Genomic DNA, 13,174 nt, shown 5'->3' on the forward strand with positions numbered 1-13,174 from the left:
TTTTAGCATAATTATGGCTCTCCCCATGTGATTCTTCCAAAGCCACTTAGATGGTGGCATTTTAATTCAATTACCTTTCAGCCAATGTTTTAGAGAGGTCAATGGGGATAAGTGTAGAGTGCACAGTTGGATAAATTTACTATGGCAAAGGTCAACTTTGAAGAGACTTTGTTTTAAAGCTACGTTTCTGCTCAGGATACAAGCAGAATTAACTATCCTGCAGAAAAGATGTTCAGAGTTCTCACCAAGTAGTGTTAATCCCATGGAAAGGACGGGTCAGAGGTTTCTCAAAATGCGAGGTTTGATGATACATTTTTATTTTGCATCCATTAAAAGCTCAATAAAAAGTTAGCTTTAGATCAAGTAACATCGCCATCAAAATATGTCCATACAAAAATGACAATGTTCAGTCATCTAATGCAACGATACATCATGAAGTCTATAGTGGTACATCTAGGAAACTTGCCAATTGAACTTTCTTCCACTGGCGTGTAGACTTTAATTTGCCTCATGTGTGTGTCTCTTCCATTCTGATGATTGGCTAGCACAGCAATCTGTATCATAAATGTACGGATTGGCTTCTTGTTGATATCAGTAAGCGGAACATGAATCCAGCCGCTGGGCTCCACCAGTTCCAGTTGCTGTAGTTGAATTAGAACAGTTTTAAACATTGTTTCTATCTTAATGCAAATATGATCAATAAAATTCCAGTATGATAACAGCATATTAAAAGAATATTGTAAGTACCATTAAAAATATAATCTTTAGAATCACTCAGCAATATTTGTACACGTTCAAATACAAATGGTCTTGTAAAACTTTGGCAAAAGTTCATCATTCGCAGATTTAAAATTTATGTAGTTCCCAGGACATTTTATTTTGAAAACAAAATTCTTGCACATAGAAATAGAAAACTTTAAAATGCAAAATTAAAGCATACACCTTTTCTGCTCCAAAATGTACAAATCCTAAATGCTGTGACATTTCAATCAGTATGAATAGGTGAGAGCACCTCTTCCTCGCTGACCATCAACACAAGGGAACCTCATGGCTGTGTGCTAAGTTCCCTGCTCTATTCCCTCTCCATTTACTAATGTGTAGCCAACTTCAGCTCCAATGCAAGCAATACATTCACTATCGACATCACTGTTGTTAGCTGAATAATGGAAATCAAGAATCTGTATGCATGGTGCCAGAACAAAAATTCTTGCTCTAAATATCAATAAGGCCAAGGAGATTATTGATTTTAAAAAGGGAATGCTCAGGGACCACACACCCACCTGTATTAATGGTATGGAATTGGACAGGTTTAGTACCTTAGAAGTTCAAGTATCAGAGGACCTCCCCTGAAGCTAGCACATTGAGACAACTGCAAAAAAGATGTCCTACCTTCTAAGGCGTCTGAGAAGATTTGCATGTCATCAAATATTCTACCAAATTTCTACAGGAGCACTGTGAAAAGTATACTGACTGGTTGTATCATTGCTTGGTTTGCCAATTCAAGAGTCCAGGAATGCAGAAAGCTGCAGAGTTTGCAAGCATAGCTGAGTTAATCAAAGGCTCCAAACTCCCATCCATTGAAGATATCTATGTGAAGTGCTCCCTCAAGAAGGCAGTCAACATTTCAGAAAGAAGATAGAGAAGCCTGAAGTCCTGAACCTCAAGGATCCAGAAGTATTTTCCCCCTAACACGCATCAGGCTCTTAAACCTCCCCTACTACCCTAATCATAAACTACCGTTACCACTAAAACAACCTGTCTGCACCATTTAAACGCCATTTCTTTTGCACCCACTGTAGATGTGAATATTTGTATTCTTTTTTCCTATGGTAATTAATGTATACTATTGAACTTTTTTTGAACTACATTTTTGGCTGCAGCAAGCAAGAATTTTGGTCATATACATATAGTACTTATGTAGATGACAATCAACACATCATCATATTGCATCAAATGTATTGTGTACAATGATATCAAATGTTCACCCACAATGAGTTCATCAATTTCATTCACTTTGCTGCCAACTGCCACCCTGGTCTCAAATTCACTTAGTCCATCTCTGGTAACTCTCTCCCCTTTTTGCTCTGTCTCCATACTGACATCTTTTGCATACCTACAGATTCCCAGTTACCTAGGCTATACCTCTGCCTACCCAGTCTCCTGTAAGGATGTTATACCTTTCTCCTAGTTCCTCCATCTCTGCTGCTATTCCCATGACGAGGCTTTCCACTCCAGCACATCTGAGATGTACACTTTTCTCAGTAAACACCATTTCTTTCCCCCTTACTCGCATCTCCTCCATTTTCTGGACATCTGTATTTACCCCATTTCTCCACCCCCCCCCCCCCAACATATCAGTGATACGGTTCCCTCAGCATCCAATACATAATTCTCTACATTAGCTGCCACCTCCAATGGGATCCCACTACCAGACACATCTTTCCCTCAGGGCCCCAAACAGTCCTCCCAAGTGAAGAGACACTTCACCTATAAATCTGTGGGGTTATTTAATGCATCCAATCCTTGTACAGCCCTCTACTTCAGCAAGACTGGAATGTCCTCAGCCTTCTTCCTCTTCCTCCCATCGCTTCTTACTTTTTCCATTTCTTCCCCCACCCACTTACTTTTACTTATCATATTTTAGCAAGTTCCTCCCCCTTCCTTTTACTCAGGCTTTTGTCATTTTCTTGCTATACTTGATGAAAGGATTTGGCCTGAAATAATGACGACCTTTGTCTACAGTGGATGATTTCCTGCATTATATTTTACATTTCTTGCTTTCCAGCATCTGCAGTCACTCTTGTTTACTTTTATATCAAATGTGTCTCAAGTTAGTAATAATTTTGCCTCAGTCAGAAAATAATAGGATCATGCCACACGTCAGCAAGCTGAGCACAAAATCCTCAGGATCAGGATGATGCACAAAATCCCAATTCATATATTGAGGTTATGCAAGTTGGTCATCCACAGTATCCTGGCCTAGATCATTTTGAGGCAAGAATACTATAATAAACTCACATTGGCAGTTTGGTCCTAGAGCTGCAAATAAAAGGTGAAACTGCCAGCACAGGAGAGTTTAGGGCTCGTACTGAAATGAACTTTTCAACTGCACAACCAGAGATCTTATGATAAAATGAAATGGAGAAAGTGGCTGTGGGTGAGGTGGGGAGAGAAGGAAAAAGAGAATGCTATGATGGAAAATAAGTCATGCACCTGCACAAATAATGATGGAAATATTATATGTACTAAAACATGTTAAAATTGCTTTTTAAATATTCTGGGCTTCTCCAACAAAAATGTTGAATAAAACAGCATTCTTCCATTAGGAAGGACCAACAAAAGTACATTGTGTATATTTTACTTCAATATCAGAGTACTGCTGAAGGGTAACTAAGTTGATGACTCTAACGGCCTTTTAACCAAAAAAAATCATTGTGTTGAATTAAAAGGTCATTGTTTAACTTGGCTGTTCAAGGCCAAATAGACTTTCAACTATAATGAATTGCCCATGCACATTTTGACTACAGAAAGATTTTCTTGGCAAACCTTTGCTGTATTTGATTATATTTACATATCATTCATTTTGTATCTTTAAGCTAGATTTAATATCAATGCAGCCAAGTTTCTGTGCATTAAGTCGAATATAAACATTCTTGTATACTGGGTATCAGTTTAATATATTTCCATTGGCATTAAAGTGAGCTTCAAAGTAAAAATCTGCTGTTTATTTTTGAGATGAAAACCTCACTTGCTGGAAAGTAAATTAGAGACAACAAACATGCAAGTTTAGGTATATATGATTACATAGATTTCTAAAGGTCATTTGGGAATTCAGAATGGATTGAGCTCTCACAATAGAAACAATAGTAACATTTTCCAAGCGGTTGAACACCTATTTTGAAATTGTAGAGAGCCAACAGCAACCCATTATGAATTAGCATAACCTGCCACCCACATTGCTGAAGAAACAGCTTTCAAACATATGCATTAAGATAAAAAAAAACTCTACTAAATCCTTTAACACCCATTCACATATTTACAACACTTCATTTAGTTGAAAATAAAAAAAAAGCTTTCTACAATGAACCTACTCTTGTTGATGGATCAATTGTGAATTCAGCTGTTGTTTGATTCATGACTAAAAGCACTTTAAAAACAAAACTGCTGAGTATACTTTATATTACCACTGTGGAACACATAACATGATGAAAATAAAAGCGTTCCACAAGTTCCCACAGCTTGTGGATATAGTATTCATTACCCCCAAAGTGGAACACATCATGGCCACAGTACTAGAGGCAGTTATTTCCCCTCATTCTTCTTTCATTTCATTAAAAGACCAACTGAACAGACACCAAAGTGAATATGTCTGCAAAGTACATTTAAAAAGTATGTGTACTCTAATATTTACACATAATTTGGGAGAATACACTTTAAAGAACGAAACATGAAATTTGTTTACTGAAGTATCATTTTAAAAGTTTTAAAAACCTCATAATTCACATGAAGACTAGCATCAACTATAGGGTATCACTGTTTGTGTCAATGGTATCACCTTAATTGTCACACTAATGATTCACTCCAAATGACAAAAAGAGCTTTTAGATCTTATGTTGGATTTTTCAATATGTGCTGGAGTAACGTGAGAGGGAAGGCAGGAAAGGCTCACTCTAGATACAATGAAATGAACACCAAGGGCAATAACCTTTTCAATGACATGGTCATGTTTCTTCTCAATTCTTCCCCTCAAGGTGTACAAATGTGTAGTGGAAACTTACCCAAAAATGGCCTGAATGATGCGACTAAAGATAGAGTCAATACAGAAGAAAAGGAAGAGCAGAAGTGATGTTTTATTTAAAATTGATGAAATCAAGAGCAGATAACTAATGACCTAGGACCCTCTGTGCAGCTTCACATACAAAGAATTCTTTAAAAGTTAAAACTCAATTATTTGGGTTCATAAGACAAACAAATGTGAAAACTCTCATCTGCATACAATTCCACAAAAAAACTATACCAAGCAATCATAAGATTTTGGGACTGGCTTTTTCTTTTTGCTCTTAATGCATTAAAGGGCATAATTACATGCAGTAAAACCAAAAACAAATGTAATAATCATTGAACAAACAAATCTTGTGACATTTTACAGTAAACATTTTAAAACGTTGTTTATGGAAACATAGTTCTACATTGTTCAACTCTCATTCAATAGCAAACACAATACAAGTTCCCATACTGGGTTTCTGGTACTAGCTACTCATTTATCTACCTCTTCCTTTGAAAGGAAAGCAAAGTAATCCACCAAGTATTATAGGACACAACTTTGAATAGAAAACCTGATGGGTACAGAGAAAATTTTCTTTTCAGTTCTTGCCATATTTATTTCTTTCCTTGAAATGAACTTCTTATTGGAACATAATTGCAGGAGGTAACAATAACTCAAGTATTCACATTTCACAAGAATGACTGAAGGGAAGCTAGATAAACATTATATAAATACATAGAATCACTAGCGTTCACAAATCTAAAAGTCATTAAATAGTCAATTCTTGCAAGGTAATTTTTCATGACACACACAATTTGAATATCCATTGGAAGCCCTATGCCAATCTCTACTTGTCTTGTTTACATTAATCATCACACATAATCCACAATGTGACGATAAAACTGTTTAAAATACTTGCATTTAAGTGACAGACAAAAGTGAATTGAAACTTTTATTTCCATTGCACAACACTGCTCCGTAGATTCTAATGTGATTCTTGTGATTCTAATGTGGAACTATTATTCTCAGTACATACAACTAGCAACATTCATTTAAAATATTTAGGTGAAACTTTCATTTTTTTGGCACGAACTAAAAATAAGTCTTTATCATGCAAGGAATTTACCAATAAATCAAAACAATAAAATGTAATTTCAAGCAATCTATGGGGGGAAAAAAAGCAAAAAATTTTTAATAGTTAACAGCTTTTTTGTTTCAGATTTAGCTGCCAAACAAATAGACTTCCCAATTAATGTTCTACTTACATTCTACATTCTTACTGAACTCGACCAATTTCTTGACGGCTCCCCATTTTTAATGGATGTTTTCAGAATATATCATAGGAGTTTCAGAGACCAACATCAACAGCAAAATTTCAATTTGCCATTTTCTAGTTTTCCAGCTGTTCAATCTCAGAATTGGACACAATTCACAGTTTTGAGAAAGAGATACACAAATTGTCAGAGTTCCTTTCACATTTAGCTCCTTTGTCTTTTCTAATTTTTTTATGCTTTTGCACATTCAATGGAATTAATACATTTTAGGATTGTGAAGACAGAATGCATATAAAGGTCATCAGTGCAATATGTCTGCATAGTAAAGAGGGCAATCTGAAAAGAAAATGGTAACATTGGGTATGTACTGCAGTAAACTAAAGACATGGATTACATCAATTTAAATTCACATCAGTGGTCAATGTTTAATATTTACACAATGAAACATAACTCTAAAGCAATTAAATCCAGTTACTTTTGACTGTGGAAATGTCCATATCGAACACGTTTCAGACCAGTAACTGCAGTTCAGTAACTTCCCTTTTACTGATGCAAGATACTGCCAGAGCAGAGCAGGCTGCACAAGTGGATCAAGTGATTAGCTCTAAAATTTAGAGTCCCTTGAGAGACTGTGTAGTCAATGTTCACGCCAACTCCTCCGACGTTGCCAATGCCTTCACCCCTGGAACCGCCACAGCTTGTTCCCCCCATGTCCAGCTGGTATCCCAACTCTTGTACAAGTGTAAAATATAAAAGTTTGCAGACACCATGGCTAAATTAAAAACACAATGCTTTATTAAAGATACATAACCAACGTTTCGGTCTTGCGTCCTTCATCAGATTATGACAAAATGTAAGCAGCCACCCAAACAAAATGGTGGGGGGAGAGGCAGGGGGAGGAGCACAGTCCCACAGGCAGGAGGTAACAAGTGGATGAGGGAGGGGGGAGGAGGAAGGAAGGACATACCTGGAAGCATGGGGAGGGGTGGATGATTCTGCACACCAGCAAGCAGGAAGTGGGGGGGGGGGGGGGGGGGAATTGGCTCTGCACACCAGTAAGCAGGAGGAGGGGGGGATGGCTCTGCACACCAAGGGAGCCATTCCCCCTCCTCCTGCTTGCTGGTGTGCCTTCATTCTCTTATTCAATGTATCCCCTGCAGTGTGGGGACAGATCCAACTGGTTAACAGATAATGCCATCGCATCCACCCTCCATCTAGCCCTCACTCACCTGGAAAATAAGGACTCGTATGTTCGAATGCTGTTTATTGACATCATTTCAGCGTTCAACACAAAGATACCTCAGTCCTTGCTAAGGAAGTTGAGCCAGCTGAATCTAAACACCTCCTTCTGCAATTGGATTCTTGACTTCCTGTCAGGGAGGCCTCAAGCAGTCCGGATCGGAAACAGCACTTCCAAGACCGTCACACTGAGCACAGCTCCCCACCCACCCTCCCACCTTCCAGGTCTGCATGCTTAGTCCATGCCGTTCACTCTGCTGATCCATGACTGTGCAGCTAAACACATCTCGAAACACATCATCAAGTTCACTGACGACATAACCGTGGTGGGCCCTATTACGAAGAATGAGACGCTAGCCAAACAGAGACGAAGTGCAGTCACTAACAGACTGGTGCAGAGCCAACAACCTGTATCTGAATGTTAATAAAACAAAAGAGAAGGTTCAGGAGGGTCCAGGGGGAACCACGCACCACTGACCATTGATGTCATTAAGAGTATCAAGTTCCTTGGAGTGCACTTGGTGGAGAATTTCACCTGGTCCCTTAACACCAGCTCCATAGCCAAGGAAGCCCAGCAGCGCCTCTACTTCCTGTGAAGGCTGAGGAAAGTTCATCTCCCACCCTCCATCCTCAATACATTCTACAGAGGATGTACTGGGAGCATCCTGCGCAACTGCATCACCACTGATTTGGAAGCTGTACCACCTCGGACCACGACATCCTGCAGATGATAGTGAAGTCAGCAGAAATGATCATTGGGGAACCTCTTCCTACCATGAAGGACATCTACAACACTCGATGCAGGCAAAAGGCAATAAACATTGTGAAGGACTTCACACACCCCTCATATAAACTGTTCTCCCTTCTGCCATCTGGTAGGAGGTATGGTAACGCTCTGCCCCTCAAATTCAGATTTGGCAACAATTTTTTCCCAAAGCCATCAGGTTCCTGAATTCCCAGAAGATATGTGGATAGTGTACTGTGGACCCTTACTGTATACGTTTGAATATTTTACTACTTCAATCTATTTAACTTCTATTCTAACTTATATTTATGTAAATATGCTCCGTGGTCCTGGAAAAACCCTATCTCGTCTTTACCATGTGAGCATAAAGGTGACTTGACTTATTACATCCTGCCTGTGAGACTGTGCTCCTCCCTATGCCTCTCCCACCTACCATTTTGTTCAGACACCTGCCTACATTTTGTCAAAACTTGATGAAAGGCTCAAACCTGAAACATTGGTTATGTATCTTCAATGGCTCTGTAAAGAACACTGTTTGACCTGCTAAGTTTCTCCAGCATTGTTTTGACTTGTATAAATGTGCCAGCTCTTGCTCCAAAGGGAATGGCCGGAAAATTAGCATTCAAATGTCAGTGTTAAAATATAATGCCATCTACCTTATTCAACAACAGTTTGAAAAGGTTCAATAAAGGATACCTCAATTTAAAATACTGCTACAAGACACAACTTAAAGTGCCATTTAATGAGATGGAGATAGGGATGAAGTTTTAACATCAAGTAGTTCCCCATTCCTATTTATCTTGGTTTACAACATTGTGGTGAAACCAAGTGACCTTCATCTGATGTTTTCACATCCTCGTGATAGTGTTGTTAGCATGGGGAGAAAAAAAAATCCCTGTACAATCATCTGCTTGGTTTTCTAATTGAACTGTTACTTCCGTGGGGTTCAGTAGAAAGTAATTCAGTTTAATGTTTCATATATTAAACATTTCAAAATAATGTTCACAATACACAGCCAATATTACACATATATCAATACTTTTCTAAAATAGTCAACTAATTAAAATATAAAACTTTGTTCCCATTGTAGGCAAAACTAACCATGGTTAGTCAGCTATGTGTGTCTCTGCCCTTTACTCAACAGGTCAATGAATAAGGTACAGTGTATCCCCATGTAATGGAGATTGCATTCCTAGAAAAATCTATTTATCACCACTTTCTGCAACACAAATGCTCTATTTCCATTGAATCCCTGGTTATAACTGGAAATGTGTTCCTCTGGAAAGTTTTTCTCTCAACAAGCAATGCTTGTGTGGTCTGGAGGCAAGGGACTTTTCTAATTGTATAGTAGTCAAAAGGAAAAGGGTTGTTCAATTAACTTGAAATCGATGTTGCATTGTTTGATAAAGTATTGTTGTAACAGTCTCAAAAGAATGCCTTGTTGGTTTCTAAAGCAAATCCCTTAAAGGGGCCTCCTGCTGTGACCCAGCAGCGGGTGATCGTAAACTATTTAGTTCTCCGTATACATATTGTGTTTATTTAGTGTTTTTACACATAAATTCCATAAAAGAAGAGCTTTATTCTGTATCCCAAATTTTTTGGTAGCGATCTGCAAATTCCATTAAGGGCAAATTTCCATGACCTGTACTATTGCAACCCAGGGACAGAGTAAATCAGTTCTTAATTTGCTTACCCAATTGTTGTTCATGATCATTAACTACACAAAAATCAATAAACTGAAAAAAAATACACTGCACACCCAATATTACCATCATCTTCCCCAAAAAAATATGTTACAAAACAAACTTCACACAAGAATACATTTGGATTTTATATATTGTGAAATCTAGTCAAAAGAATTTCTGTAGCACAGTGACACCTGGTGGATAAGCACTAAATTCAAAACCATCGAATTAATTAATACCAGAACACAATCAATTTGTTAAATTAAGGACAAGTGAATCCACAATTGTACAACCTAGTAAAGAAGTATTTTAAGTACCAGTATAGCCTCTGTGCCTTTTCTCACTAGACAGATAGATCTGGAGTTCCCAAAGAATTTCCCTTGACACCTTATTTCTCTGCATTTCCAAGCTGCCCCTGACTAATACAAGCCATACATGTGGAGTTACTGTCTATATATTCCTTGACAACACCGGAGTCTACTTTTCTGCCAGCTCACTTGATTCCTCCACTGTTACATGTCCACTAAGTTGTTTGTGGTCAAAACTTGTTCATGAACATTTTTATTTGTAGACCTATTTACAGTTAAGTCCCTTAACCACTGTATCAAGTTGATCCAGCCCGGTTGCTTTTTTGGTATTTTGGCTGCACATGGGCAACTTTTAACACCCTGCCTTTTGTTTTATTATTGTACAACACGCAGTACATAAGTATGGGTTGATTTGCCTGGATTACATGCAAAACAAGTTTTTCACTCCATCTTTGTACATGTGACACAAATCAATTCAATTAATTTATTTCCATTGATAAAAGACCAGCAATTAAATTTCTGTAACATCAGCCATGTTTGTCTAGTCTCAGCTTGCCAACTTTAAATTTCCTTGCTGTGAAATAGAGGGTAATAGATTTGATATTTAAAAGATTGAGAGAGAGAAAAAGTCATAAAATACATGAGATGTAGGCAATTACAAAACATCAAAAATAAATAAATTTTTAAGTGTTCAAAAGTATGGAGGGGAAAGAGGGTGGAACATTGGATTGTTCCTGCATGAAACTGACAGTCTCAATGGGTTAAATGGCCTCTTATCTCAGTAAAAAGATGGGGGGGGAGAGGGAGATAGAGGAAAGGGGAGCACTCTGATTTCCCACTATAATTTTTCAGTTGCTGCTCTTTCACCCTCCCACCTGTATTTACCTATTACCTGTTAGCCTGTGCTTTCCCCCTTCTCCGCCCCCCCCATCTTTTTATTCACACATTTGATTTTCAACATTCCTGACGAAAAGATCAGACCCGAAACAGTCTGCCTTTTACTTCCTATAGATTTTGTGTGACCTGCTGAGGTTTTCCAGTACTTTTGTGTACTGCATGAGACCCCAACATCTGTAAATTTTCTTGCCTATCTAACAGGCAGAACCAACAAGATGGCAAATAGCATTTATGCCTTTATTGTGGATGAGCCAGAGCTTAAGAACAGGGAGGTTTTGTTAAAAATGTACGGGTTTGGCCGCACACTGAATATTGTGGACATTTGTGGTGCCTTTACCTATAATGGAGGCAGTCTGAAGGAGATTCACCAGAATGATTCCTGGGATAAGAGGACTGTCCTAAATAGCTCAGGTTTATACATGAAAAGATCCTAAGTGGGCTTGATAGATGTAGAAAAGTCACAAACTACAGGGCATAGCTACAAAACAAGGAACTGGTCACATAAAAACAAGGTGAATAGAATGTCTGGAGGGTAGATCATTAGATACATTTAAAACAGAGACAGATAAATACTTGAAGGATTGACCAATTGAGGGTTATGGGGAACTGGTACAGAGATGTGGCCAGCCTACATCAATGAAGATCATATTGAATATCAGGGCTGGCTTGAGGGCCTGGTGATCAGTTTCTGCTATTTTCTTGTTCCCTCTGGCACAGGCTTGTCCATCACAGGTGCTCCCTGTCCAATTACAAGTCCTGTATCTTCACTTTGGGAAGACAATCAATCTATACATCCCCTTATTCAAACTAGAAACTAGAAAGATGCTTCACCTGATACTTCTTGCATACCTTTGGTTATCTGTGAGATACACAAGGCAACTGCTAATGTAGTCATAGAAGAAAAAAACAAATTAGATTTTATAGACCATATGTCAATGCAGAATTGAACAAATTAGACAATTTTATTTTATTTGTCCTCTTTTCTTATCACCTATTTATTATGCACAGAATTTCTAGGTCTAGTTTTAAAGCTGTCTTTGAACCATTTCCATTGGAAGATATATCCCAAATCACAAAAATATAAAATACTAAATTAAAACTTTACTGTTGGTTCCCAAACATCATTGGTGCCACCATGTGGGCCATATCAGCAAAAATAAATAGTACTTTTTTTAAAAAAAAGCATTGGCCTGGCGAGATCTGAAAAGTGGAAAAGACTTTATTATCAAAGTAATCATCACAAATAAAGATGTAGTAAACGTACCCGCATTTCTTTAAGATCATGAAAATTGTTTCCCACTCTGACAGAGACCTTGCTTGGAGTATAGCTTTCATCAGATTTGTAGTCAGCATAAATACACAAGGTTTTCACAGTTGTTTTTCTTCTAGAGGAATAAACAAGTTGTTCTCAGTGACTGAGGCATCAGAAATACTTGACACTGAAGTTATAATCTATTAGAGCTGATTCAATAAAGGTTTTATGAAATTTATTAAAATCGAATGAATGTCGCATAACTTACAAGTTTGACTTCTACTGTGTGGCCCAGAAAAATAACTGCAATCTCAAAAGCCTGACACAACTCTCACTCTATCATAACTGTCAATAAAGGGACCAACACTGGTCAATGAAGGAAGAAGAGCATGCCAAAAGAAACACTCAGCATACCTCAAACATTGGCACCAATCTGGACAGACCAAGCTAAGAGATCCCACAACCAACACACTACATCATAGCACTACCTATTTTCCACCTCCACTAGTTAAATACAGGTAGTCAGAAGTGCTGAGAAGAATCCAATTCAGTTCTTTTGAGCAACATTATCATTGAAGAATCCAGGCATCCAAAATTTCTGTTCATGCAATGTGGTATTGAGGAAAGAGTCAAATGCACCAGACATCTGAAGAAAGGCGCACAAGACCACCATAAACAGGAGCAGGAGTGAGCTATCCAGTCCACTCTGCCATTCATGATTGATCTGATGATAGACTCATCTCCACCTGCCTGCCTTTTCCCCATATCCCTTAATTTACTTATTATGTAAAAATCTATCCAACCTTATCTTAAATTATTTTCTGAGGTAGCCTCCACTGCTTCAATGGACAGCAACTTCCATATATTCACCACCCTCTACTTCCCTGAATCTTGAGGCTATGTCTCTGAGTTCTGGTCTCCCCCACCAATGGAAACAACTCACCCCCCTCTACCTTATCTATGACTTTCATAATTTTAGGTTTCGATAAGATCCTCTCTCTTTTTTCTA

The 13,174-nt window shown here is 38.1% G+C and overlaps 1 protein-coding gene across 5 annotated transcripts in view; it reads right to left on the reverse strand.

Annotated features, from left to right (window-relative positions):
* Positions 1-293: 293 nt before the first annotated feature.
* The window catches only part of anapc10 (anaphase promoting complex subunit 10), a 63,533-nt gene continuing 50,652 nt past the window's right edge, over positions 294-13,174 (reverse strand). For 4 of the 5 annotated variants that reach the window (XM_069926317.1, XM_069926315.1, XM_069926316.1 and 1 more), the window contains exons 4-5: positions 12,178-12,298; positions 294-641 (exon numbers count right to left, since the gene is read on the reverse strand). In XM_069926317.1, coding sequence (XP_069782418.1) covers positions 411-641; positions 12,178-12,298 — 352 coding nt within the window. In that variant the 3' untranslated portion in view covers positions 294-410. Of the gene's footprint in view, positions 642-8,488; positions 11,796-12,177; positions 12,299-13,174 lie in introns of those variants that run through there. The other variant, XM_069926314.1, reaches the window with a different exon arrangement.

Source organism: Narcine bancroftii, chromosome 3 (assembly GCF_036971445.1).
Source record: "Narcine bancroftii isolate sNarBan1 chromosome 3, sNarBan1.hap1, whole genome shotgun sequence".
In the NCBI taxonomy this organism is placed as follows: domain Eukaryota; kingdom Metazoa; phylum Chordata; class Chondrichthyes; order Torpediniformes; family Narcinidae; genus Narcine; species Narcine bancroftii.